The sequence below is a fragment of the Mauremys reevesii genome, linkage group 4, assembly GCF_016161935.1.
Source record: "Mauremys reevesii isolate NIE-2019 linkage group 4, ASM1616193v1, whole genome shotgun sequence".
Classification (NCBI taxonomy): domain Eukaryota; kingdom Metazoa; phylum Chordata; order Testudines; family Geoemydidae; genus Mauremys; species Mauremys reevesii.
The window spans coordinates 13,741,584-13,769,363 of record NC_052626.1 but is presented as its reverse complement, the minus strand read 5'-3'; the positions used below and the strand labels follow the sequence as shown (position 1 = coordinate 13,769,363).

The 27,780-nt window shown below is 40.1% G+C and overlaps 1 protein-coding gene across 2 annotated transcripts in view; it reads right to left on the bottom strand.

Annotated features, from left to right (window-relative positions):
• MNAT1 (MNAT1 component of CDK activating kinase) overlaps positions 1 to 27,780 on the bottom strand; it is a 184,194-nt gene that overhangs the window by 128,764 nt on the left and 27,650 nt on the right. For both annotated transcript variants that reach the window (XM_039537739.1, XM_039537741.1), the window contains 2 exons: positions 3,382 to 3,534; positions 1,839 to 1,912 (listed from right to left, as the gene is read on the bottom strand). In XM_039537739.1, coding sequence (XP_039393673.1) covers positions 1,839 to 1,912; positions 3,382 to 3,534 — 227 coding nt within the window. The remainder of the gene's footprint in view (positions 1 to 1,838; positions 1,913 to 3,381; positions 3,535 to 27,780) is intronic.

Below are 27,780 nucleotides of genomic sequence, written 5' to 3'. Positions count from 1 at the left end.
GGAAATACTGGCAGGTTAGTACCATAATGTTTATGTTTGTTGCTATATCACCAGTGTTCTCCCTGATCTTTCTATTGAAAAAAAAATAAAGGAAAATGACTAAAGCATAAGAGGCTTCTTGTGAAGGGGAAATGAATCTTTCAAATAAGGTTATAGATCACATCTAATGAGAGAACACACTGTAAATGACATGTGCTCAAGTTGAACTCCAAAGAAACAATTACTGGGAAAACAGCAACAAAATGTCCCAGGGGCTGCAGAGACAGACATTTCTGCATGTTTTATATATTTTGTTCTACAAACCACATTTTTTATTTTAGGTCTTATGGCTTTTATTTATTTATTTTTAATTTACCAGACATCCAGAGTAAGGTGAAGCTGAACTTAAACTCACATTTGACCTCTACCATATAAAATCTATTCAAACCTCAACAGAAGGTCAATTTCTGCTTCCACCTACACCAGCTTCCTAATCTGCGCGCTGTATCAGCAGTCAACAGTAACTGCCATGTGTAATACAGGGGCCAGTCTGCCATGCAGACCCTGTATCATGGTACTGATTTGCACTTGGTTCCTATTTGGCAATTTAACATTAACCATGAGAGTTAGAAATATAAATACAATCTTAAACTCTGGAGAAAAACTCGATGGTGCACATACTCCCACCCACTCAGCCAAGCTTTCCATTCGCCTGAGGCGAATGGATGTTTCAAGCCATGGTAATAGCAATAATGAGATGGAAGCCTATGGCAAAATGCTACAAAATATTCTTTTCCGTTTCACAAGCACAAAATAGATTCTCCCAGCATCATTTCAACAATCTGTCCAAGTTGCTAGAACCTCCTCCACACTCACACTCAGAGTCTACCTACCTGTCCCAAAGGCTTTGGCCTGCCTGGCTATATCTGAAGTTTCACAGCCAAACACATTAGCTCTCCAACTTCAACCTTCTGATGCCAACAATAACACAACATGCTACTTATAGCTGCAAAGGTGGGGAATGCAACTCTCTGAAGCTAATACCAACAAAGTTCAAAGGAATGCTTACTCTTCTTTGCTGAAGAGTTAAAAGAGAGCAAGATCACCTTCACCGCTTTTTCTTTTAAACCTCAATCACTGCCTTCCCTGAAAGCACCCAGCTCCTTCAGCCCTCCTCCAAAAAACAAACAATTTAAGAGCGACTCCTTTGAACATTTCTATTTTTGTCTATGCAGACTCCATCACCCTGCCATAAATCCTGAGTAATTCTAAAAAAGCGGAAAATGAACTCCAATACAAACAAATTCCTCCCTCAAAGGGCAAGTCTCTGCTTCAGCAAATCCAAGGAGAAAGAGTTCAGCGTCTGCTCCTAAACCTCCCTCTCCCGCGTAGCAACATAAAATGCTGCCACAGTGGTATGTAAGGTCATCTGCTTCAAAGCAGCTTCCAACTACTGTACTCACAGAAGCAAAATGATGAAAGACACCATATGGCTGCTGTCATGGTAAATAAAGCTAACAGAAGCATATAAGAAGAATTTGAATTTTTCTTCTTTGTTTAATCTTTTCTATTGGAGCACCACCAATGCCCTGTGTGCCCTTCCTTTCCAGCAATAAAACACCACTTCCTCTAAGTATCATAGTTTTTCTCTTGCAGATAAAATGTTTATCACTTAGATATGTCCCCCAATTGGACAAATATGATTAAAAATGTAAGGAGAAAGTAATCAGATAAACATCAGATACCATGATAAATCCTATTAAAGAAATGCAGCTTTGATATTCTCTTAGGCAGTCGGAAGATAAAAGCCTGTGGTCTCCTGAGCACAGCACATCAAAAATGCAAACATTAAGACTTACCAATTTCTTCTACTTCTTCCAGGAAATCATTATATTCCGTTAGACTGGGAAAGTCATCTTCTCTTTTATTGTATCTGAGAGAGACGAGAAACCAGTGTTTGAATAATGCACCGAGATGGCAGTTTAATTCAACATTGTGCTAGTTTCATACATGCTATATATGGCCAAGGATCATTATTATCAGAATACAATATGGCTCCTTTAAAGTGAACTAGGATTGCTCATCCCCAAGTGAAGAGGCCACCACTGTCTGAACCAGTGCTACATCTGAGTCTTTACCACATTTCTGGGGCTGCAAAGGAGTGGAGGCATAGGCTAGACTGTACCAATTCCAAACCAGCTCCTCAGACACTACTAAAAAAAGGGCAGACTTACTAGGAGTACTCTCTGTTAGAAAATAACCACCTCAACTCCTTGGGGAAATGGCTGAAGAGAATGCAGTTTGGCTCTGTGTCCAGCTCTGGTACAGCCAATAAGTCCCACCATATTTGAGCACAGGCACCCAAAGCTCTCAAAGCTCACATGTGGGACACAACGACCCAAACTGAGGGACAGACAAAAGTTATTCATGCAACAAACATAAAACGTTGTGGGATTCATCTCTCCAGCGTCAATAACTTTCACACAATCCTTTATATCTGACAAAAACAGTTTTCAACAGTAAAGGTGAGAGAACAACAAATTTTACTCCAGAGGGAATCCTGCACCAAAAAACCTAAAATTCTGTGCATAATATAATAAAGTAACAATATAATCATGCCGTTTTCAATTATTTTGGTAATTTTATTTCAAAATACCTGTCAGCAAATATGTCTGTAATAATACAACAAAAAAGATTCAGGAGATGTTTTTGATAGACAGATTCCTTACCAACACTTGTATGAAAAGCACAGAAGACTTTAAGGATATGTCTACACAGACAAGAAAAACCCACGGCTGGCTAGTGCCAGCCAACTCAGGCTTGAGAGGGTCAGGCTGTGGGGGGCATTTCATTCCTGTGCAGACATCTGGGCTCAGAGTAAAGCCAGAGCTCTGGAACCCTCCCACCTTACAGGGTCCAGCCCCAGTCTTCATTTGTGGGACCCTCACATCTTCAAACTCCATGGTTCAAAAGATAGGTCCAAATGCAACAACAACCAGGCTCCTGTTCCTTGATCCACTCATTGATTCACCTCAGAAGGACAAAGCAACTACTGTCCTTGCGCTCTAGAGCCAATTCAGTTTGGAAGGTCAACCCTTTTCAAGGAGGCAAACAACACCCCCCACATTACATACAGTGGATCTAGTTAGGAAAGCAAAGACCCCTCAAGGTCATGTTGAGCCTCCGTTCCTAACGAGGTCAACCAGCTACATGGCTTGCAGAGCAAATCAATTCCTTTTTTAAAATAAAAATTAGACACTTAAAACCTTCAAAGCAAAACAAAATTAAGATATCTGAATCTTTAGATCCCCACACATACTCTCATTGGCAAAAATAACTCTTTTTGAAGATGGAAATAACTGAAGTCCATTTTAATTTAGTTTTCTGAACTACGATACTCACACTTTCAATACTTTCTTGCGAATTTCCACCTCCTTGTCAATGGCAGGGTCTTCAAAGAGCTGCACTCTGAAGTTGCTCTTCCGCAGCGGCGTATCACACTCCTGACAGTTTCCAGCCCCCCGGACGAACAGCAGCTCCACACAACTCTCGCATCTGAAGAAGAGAAAAATGAGTTACATGAAAGAGTGATGCTTAACAGTAACTGCAAGGTAAGTCTTTTCCCTGTTTATTATTTGCACATTATTTTTAATTTTGTGTGAATGAGAGTGAGAGCAAGGAAACACTCTGTGCTCATGAAAGGTGACAGGTTAACATCACTAGAAACAAACAGCCTCCATTCAAAGTACCCAAGAGCACCAGCAATGGCAATGCAAGTTTCCCTACATTGGTCTGGTCTAAGGAAGCCTCCTCCAGGGAGTGAGGCATTTATTCTCCCTGTTTAAACCACTTGGCCTCTTTGCTGAGAACGCCAGGTAGCCTGCATCCTCACTGCAAAGTGGGGTGACCTGGATGGAAAAAGAAGGGGAGCTGGCAGAAATCCCCAGGGGTTAACTGCACTGTACACTTTTATCTGAAGGATAGTCTCAGACATCTGATAACGAAGTTGTAGCCTGCTTAAACTCGTAACAAATGTCTCCTGTCCCCCTTTCTATATAGCCAGACAATAAGGTATCACAATCTGGCCCTAGCCCTCCCAGCGACTACAGATAGTACTGTAACAATTCTATCACTCTGGGCCTGAGCTAGATTCAAACCAGACTCAACCACATTCAAGAGATTCTATGTCCCATTATTACCAATGCCCAGTGTTAGAGTCCCCTTATTTTTTCCACTCATAAATTCAGAGCACTGCACATAAATATACTGTGCATAGAAGCGGCATCCTCCTTCCCCGCCCCCAAAAGAATGTTTATTTCTACCACATTAACAAGTATCTTCGTTTATAACTGTCACTTGTTAAATGTCAACTAACATTTAACAACAAAAGAAGATCACACACAGGCCATGGAAACCAATACAAAATTCGAGATGTATTTGGGTACTCATATCATGCAAAATACTAGCACAGGACAACACCTGTTGCAGTCATGTCCTATTGTTGAGTGAGCGAGCGAGCGCGCGCTATTTATATCTTCGGTACATTAAAGCCATGAAACAGTTGTGTACTAATGGCCAAGCTTCCCTGTCTCTTCCTAATCTCAGCCTGCCAGGCAAATGATTACAGAGTTAAGAGAAATACTGAGACAGTTGTGAAGGATCTTGAAACAAAACGTCCATCCCGCTGAGCAGACTGGTTCCATTACTTATTGAGGCAAAGCAGGCTAGAGCGACCCAATTTTATTCTGCCTTCATTTAAGATTTGAAATTGCAGAACACTGCAATTGTAATTATTTGCTCTGATGTTACTTTGTCATTCTGCTTGTATGCTATCTTAAACACTGGCCGACTCCATTCAATTAACAAATCTTCCTCTTATTTATATTTCTCTCACACACACACTCTATTTCAGAAGCACAAACACATTTAAATACAATTTATCAGAGAAGGAGGGGAAAAAAACAAAAACAAACTTTTTAGCACATTAGACCAGAAAAAAAAAAAATGATGAGCTACGGGGATTGTCAGCTCAAAAATTAAGCTTCTGTTCAAACTGTTTTGCCTACTATCATTTACAATCAACACCCATAACTGAAATAATAGAAAGACGGTGGGAAGGAAACGTTCTCTTTTTACCACTATGTTTACTTTGTGCATGTGACAACCCAATGTGTAGAGACAGTTTCATTGTTTCCTTGGTTTAAGGCAGTGAATTTTGTTTGTTTGGGTCTCTCACTACATCACCTGGTGCAGAAGAGAGGGTGGGGGAAGGGGGCAGATTTTATTTTTAAATTAGGAAAACAAGACTGCAAAGCTACAAAGATCTGCAAGCTGACCCAGGCGCTGTTGTTTTTATTATAGTATTGACTAGGGACAAACTGAGAACAGGACCCTACAGTGCCATGCACTGTGCAAACACAGTAATACCTGAAGCAGCGGAACATCCTCCCTCCCCCCGAATTGGCTAGATTTCAAGTTCAAACTAGACCCGATACTGGAAAGCATCCTTACTTGGGAAAGCACTTAAGCAAGCACACTAGTGCTTTCCCAAATTGGGACCAGTGTCTCTTGAAAGCTAGAAAATATCTGTCCATACCAAAAGGGCGACAGGACACCTCTAGCTGGGAATTCCATTTCATGTAGTCAAGTTACCATTTCCCTCACACACCAAATCCTGCCCTCCATTACTTATATGCAACCCCTTTTGAATTCAGTAGGGGTTACATGGGACTTTAAGGGCAGAATTTGGCACTGAGCAGGCAAAAATCTCCTGCCCAACAGCAGTATCCTCACTATCCCAGAGAATGACGACATAGAGTTGAAACTCTACACTGATCAGCCATACATGCCCTCAAGCAGAGGGAGATCTGGCCGCCTTCTCAACAATTGATCACAGACACGTTTGATCTCAATAATATTCTTGTTTTATTAAAAGAAAAAAAAATCTTCTGAGATCCCATCTGACTAGTTCTCTTTGATCTCTTTGTGTACCACTAAACCCAAAGAACACATTTATAAGACAAGGACAGGCTGCAGGAAAGAGGGGATTCATTACATTTGGAAAGTGCACACAGGCCCTGATCCTGATTAGGGCCCTGCAGTGCTAGGTGTTGTACAAACAGGAAAAGAAAATACGGTTTCTGCCCCAAAAAGTTTATAATCCAAGACCTTGATCCTGCAACATGCAGACGAACTGCTGCATCCACATGGAGTCCCACTGGCGTTCTCTACAGGCACAGCAGTCAGATCAGGTGTTGCACACAGGGTGACCACCTTTTCAAAGGCAAAAGCAGGACACATGCAGGAGATGCTGCCCGTTCTGTGCCCTCCCCTCCAAGGCCCCACCCCCTGGCCAGGCCGGAAGCCGGACCGGGTTAAGAGCCGCCCAGGGAGCCTGTGCTGCTGTGGGGAGTCCCGGACTCTCCACCTGCCCTGGGCAAGGGGCTGGGGGGCCCAAGAGCAGCCCCAGTCCCATGTCTCCACCCCCGAGGCACACCACCCATGGCAGGTGGAAGGTCCAGGGCTCTCCACAGCAGCCCAGACTCCCTGGGCAGCTCTCACTACTGCCTGGCTCCAGATTCTGGCCTGGCCAGGGGGTAGGGGGAGGACTAGGAGATGGAGCCTCGTGGCAAGGGGGAGGGGGCGAAGGCCAACCTCAGTTCCTCTCCTATCCCACCGGCAAGAGGCTGGTGCCGCCCCTGAGCCTCGGGCAAGCACAGAGCAGCGCCACAGGGAATCCAGGACAAATGCTGTCCCAGAGTCATTCAGTCCAGGACTGGGACTTGAACTCTGTATTTCAGGACTGTCCAATCCAATTCGGGATGGGTGGTCACCCTAGCTGCACATTGTAGGATCAGGGCCTAAGATGACATCACAGAGTTGTCCCAAGGAGGGTCATCAATAGGCTATGCAGATTCAGACAATGTACCATGCATCTATTCAGCAGTAATAGTAATACCAGCTAGTGTAGCATTCCCTTACGTGCCCACCTTTTGACAACTCCATTTAGCAAATGGCAAGTCACTTAGCCTTTGTGTATCAGTTACTCTACTTAATCAGGACAGGCATTTTTGGCCCCAATTCAGTAAAGCCCTTAAGCGTATGCTTAACTCCCCATTGAAGTCAGTGCTTAAGGGCTTTGCTGAATTGGGTCCTTTGTCAGGACTTCAGGGAACTAATTTAGCCTAATAATAACAGAGGTTATGGATTGCTGCTTAAACCAGGACTGTACATTTGTTCAGACTTGGATCCTGCTCCCATACAAGTCAATGGCATAATTCCTAATGATCTCAGTGGGAACTGGACCCTGAATAATGATGCATTTGACAGTGACATGTGATGCTTAACCAAATAGAAAATAGATGTGAAATTATGAACTCTGGTCTTAATACAGAAGATGTCAAAGAAAACTACGAATTAGAGTATCACTTGCCGTCACAATATTTTATTTAAGTTTACATTTGTGTGCGTCGTAAAAAACCACTTTCTTAATTGGGAGGAGTCATCCAACAGGGTATCTGGGTGGATAGGCAGTGGGGAAAGGAGTTACTAATTTCACCTAAAAATAGTTACACAAACGTCTACAAGAGACCTGGACTCTTTACAGTAGAAGATCAGCAAGACTCAATTATCATTACAAAGGTCAACCAACATTTGCAGAATACTGGCAAAATGTACTAACAACTTTTTATCCCCCTTCAGACATGCCAAATGTTAAATGAACATCTCATGCTTATAAAAGGGCCCACTCTATAATTACGCTGAGAAGTGTGATAGACCGACAACATTCTGCAATATCATGAATTAACTGTAAGGAATGAAGATAAACTTTATGAAATTAGAGTTAATACCTTTGGGGTAAACTGTATTAAAACACAACTGTGTATGTGTTATTGTGGCATCGTCTGTACCTTCCTTAGTAAGGAGGGGGGATGCTAATGTACTTCCTCCCTTACCAACCCTTTCAAGCCACTCTCCTGGAGAGGTCTGGATATATTAGAGGTGTAACTATCCGTTTAAAAAGTTAACTGGTTAAACAATAAAAATTATATTGTTTAACTGGTTAACCTGGCCCAGCAGGAGAAGAAGGACCTCGGAGTATTGGTTGATCACAGGATGACTACGAGCCGCCAATGTGATATGGCTGTGAAAAAAGGTCTTGGGATGCATCAGGCGAGGTATTTCCAGTAGAGATAAGGAGGTGTTAGTACCATTATACAAGGCACTGGTGAGACCTCATCTGGAATACTGTGTGCAGCTCTGGTCTCCCATGTTTAAGAAGGATGAATTCAAAGTGGAAAAAGGTTCAGAGAAGGGCTATTAGGATGATCCGAGGAATGGAAAACCTGTCATATGAAAGGAGACTCAAAGAGCTTGGCTTGTTTAGCCTAACCAAAAGAAGGCTGAGGGGAGATATGATTGCTCTCTATAAATATATCAGAGGAATAAATACCAGAGAGGGAGATGAATTATTTAAACTCAGTATCAATGTGGACACAAGAACAAATGGATATAAACTGGCTATCAGGAAGTTTAAGACTTGAGATTAGACAAAGGTTTCTAACCATCAGAGGAGTGAAGTTCTGAAACAGCCTTCCAAGGGGAGTAATGGGGGCAAAAGACATATCTGGCTTTAAGACTAAGCTTGATAAATTTATGGAGGGGATGGTATAATAGGATAGCCTAATTTTGGCAATTAATTAGTCTTTGACTACTAGTGATAAATATGCCCAATGGCTTGTGATAGGATGTTAGATGGGGTGGGATCTGAGTTACTGAAGAGAATTCTTTCCTAGGTGTCTGGCTGGTGAGTCTTGCCCACATGCTCAGGGTTTAGCTGATTGCCATAGAAACATAGAAGATTAGGGTTGGAAGGGACCTCAGAAGGTCATCTAGTCCAACCCCCCCTGCTCAAAGCAGGACCAATCCCCAGACAGATTTTTACCCCAGTTCCCTAAATGGCCCTCTCAAGGATTGAACTTGCAACCCTGGGTTTAGCAGGCCAATGCTCAAACCACTGAGCTATCCCTCCCCCACACCTGTCAGGAAGGAATTTTCCTCCAGAGCAAATTGGCAGAACCCCTGGGGGGTTTTCACCTTCCTTTGCAGCATGGGGCACAAGTCACTTGCTGGAAGGTTCTCTGCACCTTGAAGTCTTTAAACCATGATTTGAGGACTTCAGTGGCTCAGACATAGGTTTGATACAGGAGTGGGTGGTGAGATTCTGTGGCCTGCATTGTGCAGGAGGTCAGACTAGATGATCATAATGGTCCCTTCTGACCTTAAAGTCTATGATTCTATGGTCCGTGGAGGGCCCCAATCCCTAGGGTAAGTTGGAAGGACTGGGCCTATTGAGGCCTTATTCTGAGCTGAACTTGTAACCACAGGGAATCCCCCTCACAGGGAGTGTGAAGGACTGTTCCTGTCAGAATCCATGTTAGGGTTGGGGTGAACCCTGGTAAGCTTATTAGCATGTGTGTAGATACTTCCATTGTTTTAATGTGTTTTTTCTGTAATGTTTTTTATTATAAGAGTGAAGCAGGCTTCCTTAGAGAGCGCAGTGTGGTACCTTATAACTAGAGCAAATAAACCTATTATCAGTCTCTGAAGAGAAAGCAAGCAGATGTCCTTGAGCAACTTGTCTATGCTGGGGACAACAGTGCAGGCAGGGAACGGTGCAGCCTGGAAATACCCCCATCAGAAGAGAAATACAAAAAACTCCACCATGAAAGGCAATGGCTGGGGAGCTGGAAGCCTGAGAGCAGGCACCCTTGCTGGACAACTGATGGGAAATACAGGTGAGGTTGCCCTGAACTGCATCAGCAAGATGGCATATTTATGAGGAATGCAAATAAAAACAACAGCTAAATGGATTTAGCATTGTGAATGCATTCACAACACTAAATTACTTTCTACACTCAACCTGAATATTTAGTTGGTAACGTACCATGTTAAAGAGGTTTTTCTCTGTTGTGCTTTAGAAACATTTTTTAGGAATTTAAGGTTTTGTGGTGAGAACATTAGATATTTCACAAAATAAGCTCCACTTACTAGAGCTGGGCATTTATTTTGGACAAACCATCTTTAAAAAAAAAAACTTTCAAAAGTAAAAACTTGGGTGTGATCCAGCATTTTGTGCATCTCCCTATCGACTGTACTTGGTAGGGGCGGAAAGAATAAAGGATCAGGCCCCACTGATGCTATTCCTATGTTAAGACAAATGGAAGTAGTTCACATTTTGATGGTGCTGCATATTGTTTTAGTCTGGTTGGCTGCAGAGCAAACAAAACAGCAGCATAAAGGAAGGGCTCTCTCTGTAAGCAGAAGTGCTAGAAATGCTTTTTAATGAAATCTTATATTCTGCTGAGTACAGCAAAAGTCTGCAGAAGAAGCCTAGATCCATGGCCATAACTCATTCCTAAGAACATTTTTATGGTTTTCTTTTGTTTTTGAAGCAGAGCAGTAGAGTTGTTTTATTCGCCTTCTTTGCAAAGTTGGGGGGTTTTTTTTGGTTTTTTTAAAAGTAGAGATGTACTTACTTTAAAAAAAATCAAATATTTAACTACTTCTATCTGCATTTTTTCCTGGCATTTTAACCAACATTCTTCTATAGTTTCAAGTAACTTGCATTTTACCTATGAACCATTCTGCCTAGGCACAGTTCAGATAAAATGAGAACAGATCAGAACATTTATCCCAGACTTGAATCAAAACCAAAGTGATTCAAAGGGGGATAGCGGGAGGAGAAGTAGAGCAATTATTTTTCTCTTTTCATTTGCACTTGTCTCAGAAGCCTTTCTAGTTTTCAGGTGGAGCCAGAAGAGGCGGCGCTAAGATACCAGCAGATGAGAGGTTTTGTTGTATATGTGAATAGGAAACAAGAAATCTCATAAGAAAAGCTTGATCGAGTAAGATTTTTACCCTGATTTCCAGGCCGCAGATGCTTTATAGAAAGCTGAGCACCCTTTTAGTGCAGATAAAAAAAAAAATTCTTGAGTTCTAGACAGCTTTCAAAGTTACGTTGATTTCACAAGATTCACATGTGGTTAATAGCCACCCATTGTCCACGGCAGTGTCTGCTGCACACGAATACGGAGTAAAGCTGTGGCTGACTCGTTATTACAGATTTGTTTTCGGAGACTGTGCCTTGTATCAGGCACAGACTGGGCTGCTGGGCTACCGGGCTACCAGGCACTGCCCAGTAGGCTGGTTCTTTCATGGACTGAAGTAGTACTCAGCTCTGTGGTTCTGAAAGATTATGGGATTTGGACCATTGCATGAACATTTTGCGGGTCACAGACCAAAAAACGGTGGTGACTGGGCCACAGGGAGGCAGGCAAGCAGTTGTGCAACAAGGCCTGGTGCTCCTGAGTAAGAAGAGCTTTTGGGAGTAGCTGATGGGACAGAGTGAAGGTGGAGTGGCTATGGGGTGGAATGGGGCAGCTTCTCCCTCCCTTCCCCACAGCCCTTAGCTCTAGGGGTTGGGAAACACTGCTCCAAGAGACTGCAGCACAGGTTGGAGAAAAACTGATATTTGGGGGAGGGGAGCGGGGGGTTGGGTTCCCCCTCCCAAAAAAACCCAAAGATTCTTTTTATTTGGTTATTTAAGTTTTTCTTTTTAAAAAATAAACCCAATTAAAATGAAATCAAATGTAATACTAAATAAGACCTTAACTTACTATAGCATCTTAAAACATTAAATAAAATAAATATGCTGAATCGATGCATGTATCAAAAACTTGAGTTAAAAGGCTGCTTTTCTATATAAAGAAAGATGGCTTTTCCCCTGATTCTAACTTTTGAGGTAAAACTTCCTAAATATGGCACAACAAAAAAAGTCATGCACTGTATTAAGGGCTTGATCTTGTGGGGAAGCCAGGGGCTGTGCTACCAGGTGCAAGAGACCTGCAATGTCATTACAGGCACTGGGACCTGGCCTCTGACTCCACCAGACACCATCATCTCTCTCATCAGGATCATCCGCTGAGCCCACGGGGGGATCTCATATTCTTATTTTATAGCTTCTCCCTATCTGAGCTCTGATTGGCTCAGTTCTCAAATTATGAATATTATAGCTCCACCCACCATGGAAATTTACTCTCTTGCTCCTGCTAAAAACACTGAATTGCTCATTAACTACAAGCCCTTGCTTCTGGATGGCTCTGGGCATTCAAGTAAATATCCTTGCTCTGCCTCCTTGCATGGATACACAGACAGAGATACAAACAAATCAGAAATCCATTAATTTCTCAACTGCCTCCCTCTTGGTCTCTAAACAAATATAACACTGCAATGCAAAAGGCACGTGGGTAACATGAGCAGACGTCTCGGATTGTTTGTTCTTTTGTTTTTTCAAGGGGTTACATAACAAAGGAAAAGGAGCTGAGTGTGCAACCAGAAAGGAGCAACACTGGGGTCAAAGTAGGACACTATGGGAAGAAGAGACAACATTCTATAGAGCGCAGCCTCTCATGGTGATTTCAACAGCTGGAAATTGGGAGGGGGGAAAACTGCAATGGCTGCAGGTCATTTAAAAGAAACCAACACCACTATTTGGGAATATTTTCAAGAAATTCCTGAGAGTAAGTACCTCTGGGTGAAAAAGGAACATATGCCAAATGGAAAAAGTGCAACAAAGCCATGCAAGGCCTGGTTGTCAGAATGAAGCAACATTATGAAAAATGCTCCTTAGAAGGCAGCGATGTTGAAGATGACGTGGACATATCTGAACAATCCGGTTTACTAATTTTTGCACCATTCTTATGCACTGCCTACTGTCTCTTACTTGGTCAGTAAACGATAACTTAGATTCTGGTCATAAATGTGTGTCTTGGGTGGATTACTTATGCATTTCAACATGTGTGCGCAAAATATAATTGGTATGTTTGTTCGTTGTGGTAGTATTTATTGATTACATTTTTACTGTTACTGCTGGACTTCTGAAATGATTTTTATTGCTCAGTATAATCAAATATCCTAGATGAAGCCTTCCTGTTTAAAAGTAAAGTTGTATTAGCCATTTATGAATTTTAACATTTTTAAAAAGTATTTTTCCCCTGAAGCTATTGGTATGTTGCTAGAGATAAGGGTTCAAACAGATTTAGATATTATGATTTATTAATTATTTTCCCTGCAACACTGGGTTTAGAATAAATTATATCATTTAAACAGTGGTACAAACAGCTATAGAAGTAGGAATCTTCCATTTACGATCTCAATTTTTTAAAATCAGTGCTCTGAGTGACACTCACGACAAGGACATTTTCTTAACATTTTGCTTCAGGTTCCTTAAGCTTAGACATAAGGAATTATGAATGCCCGTCATCTGCAACGTCTACAACTTCAGAATCATCTGCTGGTACTACCAGCACTGCTGCAACTAAACAAACGTCAGACAGTAAATTACCTGTATAAAAGAAAGACAAAGACTTTCTTCATCGTCCAGTCAATCCATGGATGAGCTGGTAATCAGGACCAGCAAATTCCAGTGAGATTCCCTAGATGAAAGTATCTTGGATTGTTTATACAAACAAATTCTCCCCTTTGTCTTGTTCAGAAGAAACATTTCATTGACATGGTTCCGTCATTATGACCAGGCTACACTCTATCCAGTAGAGCAGACATTGTTGGAAGGTTACTGGATACAGGGTACAAGAAAGCAATTGAACAGCATGCAAAAATAATTGATGGGAAATTTGTTAATCTGAATCTTGATGGGTGGAGCAATGTACACAATGATCCGGTGATGTGCGCTTGTGTGACAACAGAAGATTCCATTGTCTATCCTACAGAAGCAATTGATACAATAAGGAAATGCACAAACAGCGGAATATTCAAAGGAAGTAGCGGTAAAAGCTATAACAAACTGTGACCAAAAATTCAAGTGTATAGCTTTGTCGCAGACACTGCTGCAAACGTAGCAAAGATGAGAAGAAATCTAGAAGAAGATAATGAAGGGAAATTTATAACACATGGCTGCAGTGCTCATCTGATGCATCTTTTAGCAAAAGACTTAAGTACAACTGTAGGAATAAAGAAAAATGTTGTTGAAGTAGCAAAATACTTCTATAAACAACTGCTTTGCTTCAGCTTCACTGAACATAGCAGTAGGATGCAAAACCAGTTCTCCCCCAACGTGTACGATGAAATTCAGTGGTTAGCTGTTTTCAGCTATTTATTAAGAACTTACCTATTCTGATGACAATTTGTGAAAAAAAAAATTGTGGCAAAAATAGATAGAACTATCACCCCCAAAGAAAAATGTAGAAGATATGCTGAATATACTGAAACCTATTTCCATCCCCTTGGACAAACTTCAGAAAGATTTCTGTTGAAATTTGGAAAGGACCTCAAGAGACATTGGAGAAAGAAATAACCAACAGCAAAGTTAAACTGCAGGCAGGAAAGAAGTGAATAGATCAAGCACTTATTCCATCTAATTTTCTTGCGGATATTCTCAACCCAACGTACCAGGATAGATCCCTAACTACTGAAGAAGATGCTGTTGTTATGAAATGAGCATCTAATAAGCCACCCATCAGCCAGGCCAATCATAATAAATTTCAGAGCTGGAGGTGAAACATTCAAGCAGTGCCTGTTTGCTGCTGATGTTTAAAAAAAAAAAGTCATGCCACTTAGCTAGTGACTGACACCAGTTCAAGACCTGGAATCAGAGTTTGTTGAAGTACTAAACAAGCTTTTGACAGCAGCAGCCTCTTCTGCAGATACAGAAAGAATATTTTCTTCATTTGGACTAATTCATTCAAAATTGAGAAAAAAAAATCAATTGGGAATTGAAAAAGCAGAAAATTTTTATTAATAAACTGGAAGAGAGAGACAAATTAGGAAGAAGGGGGATGAGATCTACTAGTTTTAAAAGTCTGAAGGGCAACCTAAGTAATTTAGACTGTTGTTTCGTTTTGGAGAGACTTAGGTGAGTAGTTACCTAACCTCCACTCACTTTCACTTAGGCATATTTGAAAACTTTCCCAGGCTGACCTGGGAAATGCACTGACTTCAATTCTCTGTTCCTTTATTAAATCCTTTTGTTGTAAAAGTGAAAAATGTTTTGATAAGAAAAGTTTATGTATCCAAAACGTTTAGTGTTCTTTTGTTTAATAAAAATTAATTGTATATGCTGTTTTGTGCATTTAAATTCCAGTTTCCATTCCTAATGCAGCTTAACACAAATCAAGAGCAAAATGGTATAGTAATTAATATATTGTTCACTATTTTCTAACATATTAAAAAGTAAAATTAATGAGAATCTGAAAATATTAAGCTATATAATTGCTTATATAAATGTATATTGTTATAGTGCACCCACCTAGGCAGCAAAAAGATGTACCAAATCTAGTGTAAATACTCAATTTAGATGTAAATCAACATTTTAATGGTTACATCAACCAATGAGAATGTACCTTTCTTTACAAAATAAAAGTAGTAAAAACTGATTTAATTAATCAAGGTTTTTCATTTGGAGATTGAAATCAGCAATTTACATCCATGATTTCAATTGCCTTGATGTCAATCACCCTGCTGCAAAAGAAGATGCACAGTTGCTTAGAGTGTGTGCATGCAGGTGCTCACATATATGAACAGAGCAGAAAGAGAGGAAAGAAGGAGCATACTTTCTTTCTGTCTGGGTTCTACTGGGTCCTCAGGATGCATGGATTTTACTGTTCTCATCTGGTGAAGAAGGTATGACCTTGCAACCACTTTGTCAGGTGCTCAGGGACATTGGGCTAGGTAGTTAAAACACTTTAATTTGGCAAGTAAATGAACCATTCACACTGGTAGTTCACATACAGTCTTGGGAATAGAGTTCCTCAGGGCAATGACAAGCACAATTTTGGTTCCAGTCAATCAGAATCATAGTTCGACTTTAAACAGAATACAAAAAGCAGACCCAGTTACATACTTTATAAGCTACCTTAAGCTGTCTGCAGGACTCCTCTTGCCAGCCCCCAGTGATGAACTCTGGGTGGCAGAATCTCTCACACACCATTTTTCACTTTCACAATTCTTGTGAGACTCCCAGACAGCCTAATCTTTATTCTGACTTTTAAAGAATTCAGTGTAGAGTACTTTTTCTGGGTCTGTATTATATCAATTCTTATTGTCATCTGCCAAATTTTATGACCATATGAATACTTAACAACAACAACAACAAAAACGAGAGAGAGATCGACACTTCTTCCCTTGTTTCATTATTTGCTTGGTCCGGCTAGTCCTGCACTATTTCCCTAGAGAGAAATGACCAAGTGAATCCAAATATCTGTAGGTACATGTCTGCTTAAAACCCTATTCTTCTAAAACTGCTTACATATTCAAATTATTCTGCAAATACAGAGCAGCTCATCTCACACATAAAACATAGCAGACTGGGCAGTGCTGAGAGCACCTCAGCCTGCTGAATGGTGATTTAAGTGAAATGGTGTATTAATTGTAGCAAAAACATCTGCACCACTCATTAATGTGTCAGTGTTTCCATTATAAATGTATTGCCAATGGCTTGAACTTTGCCATAAGAATTTGCTGTGGGCTGGAACTTGGCTCATGCTTTCTTAGCACACTTGAGCCATTTTGTTTTTTAAACAGCATTAGGAAAGAGTCTTGTGTTTAACTGGAGCAGGGAGTGGGGAGAGAAGGAGATAAATATTATTGTACATTACAGATTTTAAAAAAATGTTCTTAATGAGAGGTTACTATCTAGACAATTAGTCCCATAATCTAAAAATGAGGAACAATCAGTGCAGTAGATGGTAGTGTCAATGGATTGTGGTACCAGTTGAGTCAAACTCTCAAATGTTTACAGAGTATCTAAATATGTGTTTGCTTGACAATTCCAAAGAAGTAATTACAGCATCAGGAAATAACTGCTTTCACAATGACTGTGCATACCAGAATGCATACAAAATTTACCCAATACACCGGAATAACTACTTCAAATCCATTACAGCCTAGTGGGCAAATACAAGCAAATAACTCCTTTTGTACCCGTTGCTAGTTCTGAATAAGATCTTGGCAAGTTTTCAGGGTTTTCTATCAATTACAAGAAATCCATCACTCAAAAAAAAAAAAAAAAAAAAAGCACCTGTCTATGGCCCCATCAAGCTAATTTACTTACCGGGACAGCTAACAAGAGTTAGTAGCTGTCCACTTCACAAATGACCTTTTAACAAATACGGAAGAGCATTTTCAGTTACAAACGTCTCTATATTTGTCCTGAACTCAGCTCCTTAACTCATTTAAGCTGTGGTCCGATTCAAATATTGTCCATGGGTTCACATGAGCCAAGGCAAACATGCTTATTGTTTAAGATCATGTATAGAGCTTCTAATGCAAGACACTTAGATTCCCCCCCGCCAATTCCTGCATCGTGAGAAACTTCCACACCATCCTGTGCATTGTTTGTTCTTATGCCACTCCCCTTGGGGGGAGGGATAGCTCAGTGGTTTGAGCATTGGCCTGCTAAACCCAGGGTTGTAAGTTCAATCCTTGAGGAGGCCACTTAGGGATCTGGGGCAAAAAATTGGTCCTGCTAGTGAAGGCAGGGGGCTGGACTCGATGACCTTTCAAGGTCCCTTCCAGTTCTAGGAGATTGGATTGGTATATCTCTGAAGGTTTTACAATTGTTTGCTTACTTATTTTGCACATCCACTCGGTCATGCAAAAACACCCAAAATGAAAGAAATAGTCAGACATTTAAAAATTAGGGCTGTCAAGCGATTTAAAAAAATTTATCGCCATTAATCACACTGTTAAACAATAGAATACCATGTATTTAAATATTTTGGATTTTTTTACATTTTCAAATATATTGATTTCAGTTACAACACAGAATACAAAGTGTACAGTGCTCACTATTTATTTTTGATTGCATTTGCACTGTAAAAAAAAGTATTTTTCAATTCACCTAATACAAGTACTGTAGTACAATCTCTTTCTCATAAAAGTTGAATTTACAAATGTAGAATTATGTACAAAAACCTGCATTCAAAAATAAAACTAATGTAAAATTTTAGAACCTGCAAGTCCACTCAGTCCTACTTCTTGTTCAGCCAATCGCTCAGACAAACAAGTTTGTTTACATTTGCAGGAGTTTGTTTACATATGCCCGGTTCTTGTTTACAATGTCGCCTGAGAGTGAGAACAGGCATTCACATAGCACCATTGTAACCAGACTTGCAAGATATTTACAGGCCAGATGCACTAAAGATTCATATGTCCCTTCATGCTTCAACCACCATTCCAGGGGACGTGTCCATGCTGATAACAGGTTCTGATCGATAAGAATCCAAAGCAGTGCAGACCGATATGTTCATTTTCATTATCTGAGTCAGATGCCACCAGTGGAAGGTTGATTTTTATTTTTTGGTGGTTCAGGTTCTGTAGTTTCTGCATTGGAGTGTTGCTCTTTTAAGACTTAGAATCATAGAATATCTGGGTTGGAAGGGACCTCAGGAGGTCAAAGCAGGACCAATTCCCAACTAAATCATCCCATCCAGAGCTTTGTCAAGCCTGACCTTAAAAACCTCTAAGGAAGGAGATTCCACCACCTCCCTAGGTAACCCATTCCAGTGCTTCACCACTCTCTGAGTGAAAAAGTTTTTCCTAATACTCAACCTAAACCTCCCCCACTACAACTTGAGACCATTACTCCTTGTTCTGTCATCAGGTATCACTGAGAACACTCTAGATCCAAGTCTGAAAGCATGCTCTACAATTCGTCCCTATCAGACTTTGGAAGGCACTTCAGATTCTTAAACCTTTGGTCGAGTGCCGTAGCTATCTTTAGAAATCTCACATGGGTACCTTCATTGTGTTTTGTGAAATCTGCAGTGAAAGTGTTCTTAAAATGAATATGTGCAGAATCATCATCCTAGACTACTATAATATTAAATATATAGCAGAATGCAGGTAAAACACAGCAGGGGATATACAATTCTCCCCTAAAGAGTTCAGTCACAAATTTAATTAATGCATTATTTTTTTAAATGAGCGTCATCAGCATGGAAGCATGTCCTCTGGAATGGTGGCTGAAGCATGAAGGGACATACTAATGTTTAGCATATCCAGCATGTAAATACCTTGCAATGCTGGCTACAAAAACTGCCATGCATATACCTGTTTACAACATCACCAGAAAGAGAGAACAAGAAGCAGGCAGCATTTTCTCCTGTAAATGTAAACAAACTTGTTTGTCTGAGCGATTGGCTGAACAAGCAGTAGGACTGAGTGGACTTGTAGGCTCTGAAGTTTACATTGTTTTGTTTTTGAGTGCATTTATGTAACAAACAACAACAAAAATCTACATTTGTAAATTGCACTTTCACGACAAAGATTGCACTACAGTACTTGTATGAGGTAAACTGAAAAATACAATCTTATTTTTAATAAAAAATAATGCATTCTGTGTTGTAATTGAAATCAAAGTATAAAATATATATGAAAATGTAGGAAAACATCCAAAGTATTTAATAAATTTCAATTGGTGTTCTATTGTTTAACGGAGCAATTAAAACTGCGATTAACTGTGATTACTTTTTTTAATCGTGATTAATTTTTTTGAGTTAACTGCATGAGTTAACTGCGATTAATCAACCGCCCTATTAAAAATAAAATCAAAGAAGGTTATGGAGCTTACAACAATGATAAATATTCAACTTAACAATAAGTTAAAAGTGAGGCCCATTTCTTTGACTTATGCTCTGTTTTTCAACAAAATTAGCTACTTCAAAAATATGCACCTATGAAGGCAAGTAACTGGGACTACAAGACTCAGTTCTAATAACAGATATTTAACTACAAACAACAGAAGGATCAAGCTGGTAAAATGTGTGACTTTCAGAAGGCTGGCCACAATTTTCAGGCATGACCACAGATTTTGGGTGCCCAACTTGTGATTGGGAAGGTGCTTAGCATTATATGAAAACTCAGGACCTTTTGGGGCAACTGAAGTTAAGCACCCAAAAACACACTTTTGAAAACCATGGCCCATATCCCTCACACCTTGGGGAGGAGCCTTCAGCTAGGCCCAAATTAAACAAGGCCTGTGCTTAATTTTAAGCCTGAAAGTAAGAAATCCAATTGTTTCCTTAAATCATGCAAGTAACAAGAGATTTTATAAATATTTATGATTTGCAAAAAACAAAAATGGAATCAGGGAAAAGTCTGGCAAGGCAAGGACTGTACAGTACCAGGCACATCATCAATTCTCAACAAAGCATTGGGCAGGGAAGAATGTTTACAAACTTGTTTTGCTACTATAACCGTTATTTTGTTTGTAACGATTGTGTCACAGTGGCAGAGTAGATAGCGCTTTTACACTACCCTAAGTGACCTGGCTGGACTCACAAAGTGAGTCAGTGGCAGAACCAGGAATGGCATCTGTGGGCAAAATCCTGGCCCCACTGAAGTTAATAGCAAAACTCTTCAGATCTTTTATGTGGCATAAAGGGGCCATAATAGCCCCAGTTCCACCAAGGAGACGATTCCTTCCCAGCACAAGCATGGCAAAAGCCAGCTGTATGGCTGCCGTCCTGGTTCACAGGCAGGGCTACAGCTGACAGCACTATGGAAATTCCCAGCAGTCCTGGGGCCCATAGGAGAGGCTGCTCTAACTCAGATAGGGCCCTGGGGCCTCTCCAACCATCAAAGCAGCCCAGGATCAAAAGGGCACAAAACGCAGCTAAGAGTCTCTTTAGACCTCCCTTCTCCTAAGCTGGGAATTCCAGGCTGTGCTTCTTACAAGCCCAGCACAGAATCTCACTCCAGCTGTTTTGTTTTCTGCTGTTACCTAAATTGGTCTGCCGTAGGTTTTGCACGACCAGCTTTTGCAAGACTTTTTCAGTTTGGTCCTAAGAAGAAAGAGCCTCTGAGATAAACCAGTTTCTTTCCTTCATTATTTCAGGATACACTAAGCTGCCGGAACAACACACCCCTTGGGACAGATGGAACACATCACAGGAAATACAAGGGCAATGGATGGAGCAACAGACAATGGATGAAGCAGGAATTTTAGATGCTGCTAAAAATAAAGGAGTTGAAAGGCACATCACAGCATTGCTACATATACTGAATGGAAGGTGCAAGATTACAGTTATGAGTTACCCAGTAGCATTTAGCAAGTTGAATCCAGGGATGGCTACAACTTGGGAAGGAAACTAGTAAATGTAGAGAAAAAAATATTAAATTTCTGTGAAGAAAACTTTATATACACATCTTAACCTGTTAATTTGTCTGAAAATTAACAGGATACGACAAATAGCTCAGCAACCATTACTGTCCTTCCCTTAAGGCAGTGTCCACTCCCGGTGGATTGCGGGCAGATTACATGAGCAGTCAGAGGGAGGCACAACTTAAAAAGTTTGGGAACCACTGCCTTAAGGTCATAACATTAGGAGATACTTCCTAACCACCTAATTGTAGATGTAAGCTGGTCTTTCATAGACCATATCCCAGAGACCCCACTCTCCCATCAATAGCCTGGAATTAACTCACCCAGCTTCCAAAGCAACAGCATGGGTACCCTGCACACATCACATCACAGCTATCTCCAGAACACTAGATACCTAAAGCTGCATTCTTCTTTCTAAGCACTTATCAGCTATTGGATTCCCAGTCAAGGGCACTATGCAAAGTCATTTGCCTGACTTTAAATACATGATACTAGAATATGGAAGAAAGCTAAATAAGTCACTGTTTTTATATCTTAAAACCAGGGCTTCGGAGCGGAGCCCGGAGCTGGAGCCCGGAGCAGCAGGTTTTTGCCTGGAGCTGGAGCGGAGCCGGAGCATAACTCCCAAACCCTGCTTAAAACAGGATAAAAAAAAGTTGACACATTTTTGACATGTAAGTAACATGGACTCAACTTCTACTAGTTAAAAAAGAAATAGCTTAATAGCAAGCCTAAAATAATTCATTTGGATTTCTTCTCTCCCGAGTCTGCAGCCACAACACCTTGTGCTGTGATCTCTCATATCTCACAGGCTAAACAAGGCTGATCACGTCAGTACATGTACTGCAGGATGTGGTGTGGATGATTCAGCAAGTGGTATTCTTCCTTCTGAATCCGTACCAGATCATTGTCTCAACATGGTTTTAGGGGCTACATGGCTACCAGAGCTCTGTCTTTCACATGAGACAGCAGAGGTACTAAGCACTTTTAGTCATTAAAGATCCCATAGTACTTTCCATAAGTGTAGTGGTGGCAACCCAAGTTTCCAGACCAAATTCCAAAGCTGGTAATTATGCCTTGCTTCCCTAAATTCCCCCTGGAGTTTCAGCTCAAGATGGCATTCTTCATTTCCTGTCCTAAACCACTGGGAGAGCTGCTTGCTGAACAACAGTTGTGTTCACTACAGAAGTGGCCGTGTGTCACAAGTGGGTGAAGTGATCACTATACATATGACACTAATTTAGTCTAATGGTTTATAAACTGTAGAATCCTTAGGTGCAAAGTGCCTACAAAGTATTATTATTATTTAGAACTACAATAAATCTTAACGCAAACTCTAACTCACTACTATAACTAATAAAGATACAATTTTAAAAAATACTATACAATAAATAGAAAGCTCTCACATAAGTAGAGAAAAACCCAGAATAGAAAATGGGGTGGGAAAGTTTCCTTATTCATTTCATAAGGAAACACTGATTGAATATGTTTACTATTCAAATACATACAGGAGCTTCTCTTGCCGACACAGCTACTGCCACACGCGAAGGTGGTTTTATTATCCTGCTGGCACAGAGCATCTTCACCAGACATGCAGCTGCACTGCTATAGCACTTCTAGTGTAGACTAGCCTTAAGTCCCACTGACTATGGGTATGTCTACACTACCCGCTGGATCGGTGGGTAATGATCGATCTATTGGGGATTGATTTATCGCGTCTAGTGTAGACGTGATAAAATCGATCCCCAATAGCTCTGCCGTCGACTCCGGAGTTCCACCGCAGCAAGAGGCGGAAGCGTAGTTGATGGGGGAGTGGCAGCGGTCGACTCGCTGCCGTCCTCATGGCCAGGTAAATCGACCTAAGACATGCCGACTTCAGCTACGCGAAGCGTACCTTAGGTCAACTCCCTCCCTAGTGTAGACCTAGTCTAACTTTTGAAAATAGGAGTTAGGTGGCTCTTGGAAATTTGACTGACAGTCAATATGAATACCTGTTGATCCAGAGAGTCTCAATATCTGTCTGAGCCTTTTAAACATAGGACACAACCTGCAGAAGGAAACAAACTCAAGACTTCTATGACAAGAGCTGTTAGTTGGTTTTAAACTTGTTTAAACAACGGGGTGTGATTTCTTAGACAAGGGCCTTGAAAACATAACAGCTAAAAATTACCTTTTAAAAAAAAATCCCTATCTTCCAGCTATATGTGGTGGAATGGAGAGTGTTTTTAAAACATAGTTATTACCGTTGGTAAAAAGCAGCAAAGTATACAACTGTAGTATTACCATAATTATTTTTAACTGATGATTTAACTGGAATTATTTTGTCTTCGTTTTGAAAAGGAAGCAGATGATTATCTCCCTGCCCTCAAGCTGTCTTCTTCCAAGGTTGAAAATAGATTTAAATAAATAAGTAAATAAATAAACTGCATTGAGTCACAAAAAGGAACATGTTTCTGCTCAGTCCCATACAACAGCACATAATAAAGGTCTTTAGCAGGCATAAGGACAAACACCTCAGCAGATGTAGTTTTGAAAAGATATGATATTTTGAAAAGTTATATTGATGTGAACAACGAACTTGACAGTGCAGATTACTCTTGCTATGTGAATAAAATTTCTTTTCAAATTGAGAGACTTAGCTTGATTCATATTTTGCATCTGATTTTAATTTTTTGTTTTCTTAAAAGGTCTGACAAAAAGGTAGATTTGTAGATGTCTAATTCCAACTGCATGTGGGGCAGCATTATGCGGAAGTTAAAAATTCAGGAGAGATAGGTATCTCTCTGGTATATTAAAGCTAACAAAATCCTGCAAGGGTTTGCTATGCAATAACAAAACATGTCCCAGCAAAATGTCCACTTCAGCATAATGCCACAGCACACACTTTTAGAATTAGGGATCTACAAATCTACCTTTGTGTCAGACCTAAAAAAAAAAAAAAAAATTATACACATACATACACACACACACAGTAAAATCAGATACAAAATAAGAATCCAAGAACCAAACTAAGTCTCACAATTTGTTGGAGAAAAAAAATTATAACCACCACACTTTTATTGACATAGCAAGAGTAATCTTCCCCTTCATGTTTGTCATTTGCATCATATGTTACTAGAAGTTGCGTGTCCAAAAAGCTCTTGACAACAAGGCATAATGTCATTCTCCATAAACAGCAAAGTTTGTGGAGCTTCGGAAGAGGTAAGTCACAATATTAAAGTTATGCATTTACTTTTTAAGAGTTGTAAGCACTTATGTAAGATTTATTGCATCTCCTTTCTAGATAATTTCTCCCCACCCTCTATTCTTTGCTTCCCTGTTTGCTAGGAGTTTGGTAGAATGTTCTTACTACAGGAGCAACTTAGACACATTTTCATTTCATTTTGGAGCCTCTTGCTCAATGTGCAGCTTTAACAGACATGGCCTGCCCCATTTTCACATAATCCCAAAGTACCCATTATCACATCATCTTTTCTCAGTATGACATTCAAATACAGAACTTGCTTCACTGCTTCAGAAACAATGGAGGCCTTAAGAATGCAGAAGAACACAGAAATGATAAATATCTCAAGGATGCCTTCATTCTTTAAGTGCCCTAGAACATACAGCCTGTGTCCAGTGAAATGGTACTCACAGAGTTGGTCATTGTTTTATGAAATATCTATTTGTTTATTACACAAAACGCACTCATTTAACATGGTACTTTGCTACTTTACCTTTGGGGTGGGGGAGTGCTGAGAATTTGACCTACATACAACTCAGTGGAGAATGTTCTCTTGTATCACAAAAATACGTAATTTTTTCCAACAAAAAAAAATTGTATCCTCTTGAGATTAAACTTTAAAAATAAATAGCAACTATTTGAGTGTGATAAACTGAGACCAGTGTGTCAATTCCTACTACTTTTTTATAGTTGCAATATTTTAGGACCCCATTCAATGGGAGTATTTGCTGTGTAAGGTTCTAAATAAAAGTAAGAGTGGGATAATCAAACCATTAATTAGAAAATCAGATATCTCAGCCATTTCCAACAGATTTTAGGAACTGAAGCCCAGATCCTCAAAAAGGCATTTAGGTGCCTATTTCAGGATCTGGGCCCAAAAGCCCAACCCAATTCACAGTGAAGTCAACAGGAGAAATCCCCTGGACTTCACCACTTGAAGAATCAGTAGATTCGTTGCTTGCGATACCAAAAAGGCAGCACAAACCATTTCTCCCATCGCTGTTGCACATGCGTAACAGCAATATCACAATGCAGATTCTATTATGCAATCGTGCTTCTGAAAAATGAAAAACTGTTGGGTTAGAGGGACAATCAGTTACAACAAAGGGTTGGGGAGGGAATTGCAAAAAAGACATGAAACGGAAGCTGGAGCAAGATGGATTGATTTAAATCTAGGCGATATTTATCACCAAATGGAAAGCCTCGATTTTAATCAACTTTTCCCACTTGTACTTCAGTTATCTTCTAAAGAAAGAGGCACTCTCATTGGCTGATGTAACCATTAAAACATAAGCCTTTTCACTAGATTTGGTACATCTGTTTGCTACCTAGAAGGGTACACTCTAACTGTATACATTTATTTAAGCAATTATATAGCTTGGTATTTTCAGATTACTACTTGTACATTTTTAGTATGTTAGAAAATAGCAAATGATGTGTTGCTTATTTACTAGATAATTAACTTTTTACTCATGGTGTGTGTCAAGCTGGCAACTGGTATTTAAATAAATACACAAAACAGCATATAAAATTTTTATTAAATAAAACAAGCCCCTAATACTGTACATGACCTACTGTGCCACATTAGGAAGCATGACCTTAAAAAAAATTCAATTTTTTTCCCCTGCTTCTTTCTTTAAAAGAAAAACAGCCTTAAACTCAGTTTTTTTTTTATAAAGGCTCATAAATTCAGCTTTTTCTTTTTTTATTTAAAATATTTTTAAAAGGTTATAATAATTTCAGGCCTTAACATATTTTGTATTAAATTTAGATTTTAAAGATAAATCTGTTTAAAAGAAAAAACCCTTATAATTTAAACAAATCCATTATTTTAAATCAATTTTTATCCACCCTGAGCTGGAGTAATCCATTATAAACACACAAGTATTTTGCATATCATTATTTGGGGGATCTGGTGAAATAAGTCACTCAACATTTCCTTTTGTCATTTGAAGAGTCCAGAATTCCTGGAAGGAATTACAACCATGCTATGAACAACTGGAGGCAGGTTACTCCCTGTAGTCCAGATTCTGATGCACTGTGCAGCATAAATAAGGGTCTTATTTCACAGCTGAAGTCTGTAGAGCTGCCTGTGGAGTAAAAGTACCAGTCAAAGTGAGTACGGTAATCAGAACCTGGCCCAGTGCAGTTACACTATGATTATAAATTATTTCAGACCATGGTAGAGCTTCTTTTCGTTTTACCTAAATACCTGGTATAGAATATTCAAATACAGCCTTTTATTTAGGATTGCTATAATCATGTTAAAAGATACACACAGGTTATATAGTTTCTTATCCAAGAAACACATTGAATAGAATTTTTTCCTACTGTTTAACTAAATCACATGCAATGAAGATATTTCTTCAAATTATTAGGAACCATAAAAAACCATGTAACCAACCTGCAACAACCACCGCCTGCATTGGATTTCACAAGAAAGGGGAGAAATGGCATAGGAGTAAGTAGCAACCCACCACTGGATGAGAAATGGATAGTATGTGACAAACGGACGCAAAGGATCACACATGATGTATAACCCTACTCTATAGTGAGGCTATAGCCACCCTTGACAGATACCCAAGAGTCTGTCTTTTCCTTATACTTTGACAACGCTTGTCTAACTCGTCATACCACTAACGTATGCAATTCAATCAGACTCTTCTCCAAAGCCATCATAGAGTAGATTTTTTTCTGATCATTAGAGGCTTTTGGCAGCATTTCAGTAATTAAAAAGTTCAGATGTTATGGACACTGGAATTTTTTCCTCCCCTTTTTACACCTCGCAGAGCAGTCAAAGCTCGGGTGACCAGACAGCAAGTGTGAAAAATCGGGACGGGGGTGGGAGGTAATAGGCACCTATATAACACAAAGCCCCATGTATCAGGACTGTCCCTATAAAATCGGGACATCTGGTCACCCTAGTCAAAGCAGCCAGCAGCCTAGCCCATTTTACAGAGCAGGCCTTTCCCTCCCAAACCTGACGCAACTCCCACTGGAGGCAACAGCCAACAATTTCAAAGGTGACTTCAGATTTAGGATGCCCTACTAAAGAAGGCTTGAAGGGTGGGTGCTCAGCACTTTTTAAAAATGAAGCGCCTTCGATATCTCCAAGTTGGCTATCCAAAAATCAGTCACCACCGAAGACCTTGGACCATGCAAGTTACATGTGTGCAGTTGCCTCTGGTATGTAATGAATATCTAAAGATGTGACAAGATCCCAGAACATTAACTGGATACAACCATCCACTAATGGGCCCGATCCTGCAAGCGTCACACAAACAGTAACATTAATGTCAATAGGAATACCCTTACAAACAAAGGGCAACTTGCATAAATAAGAGCTGAAGAATCAGGCCCTTTGATGTTACAAGTAAATACCCTGTGAAATTAAGCA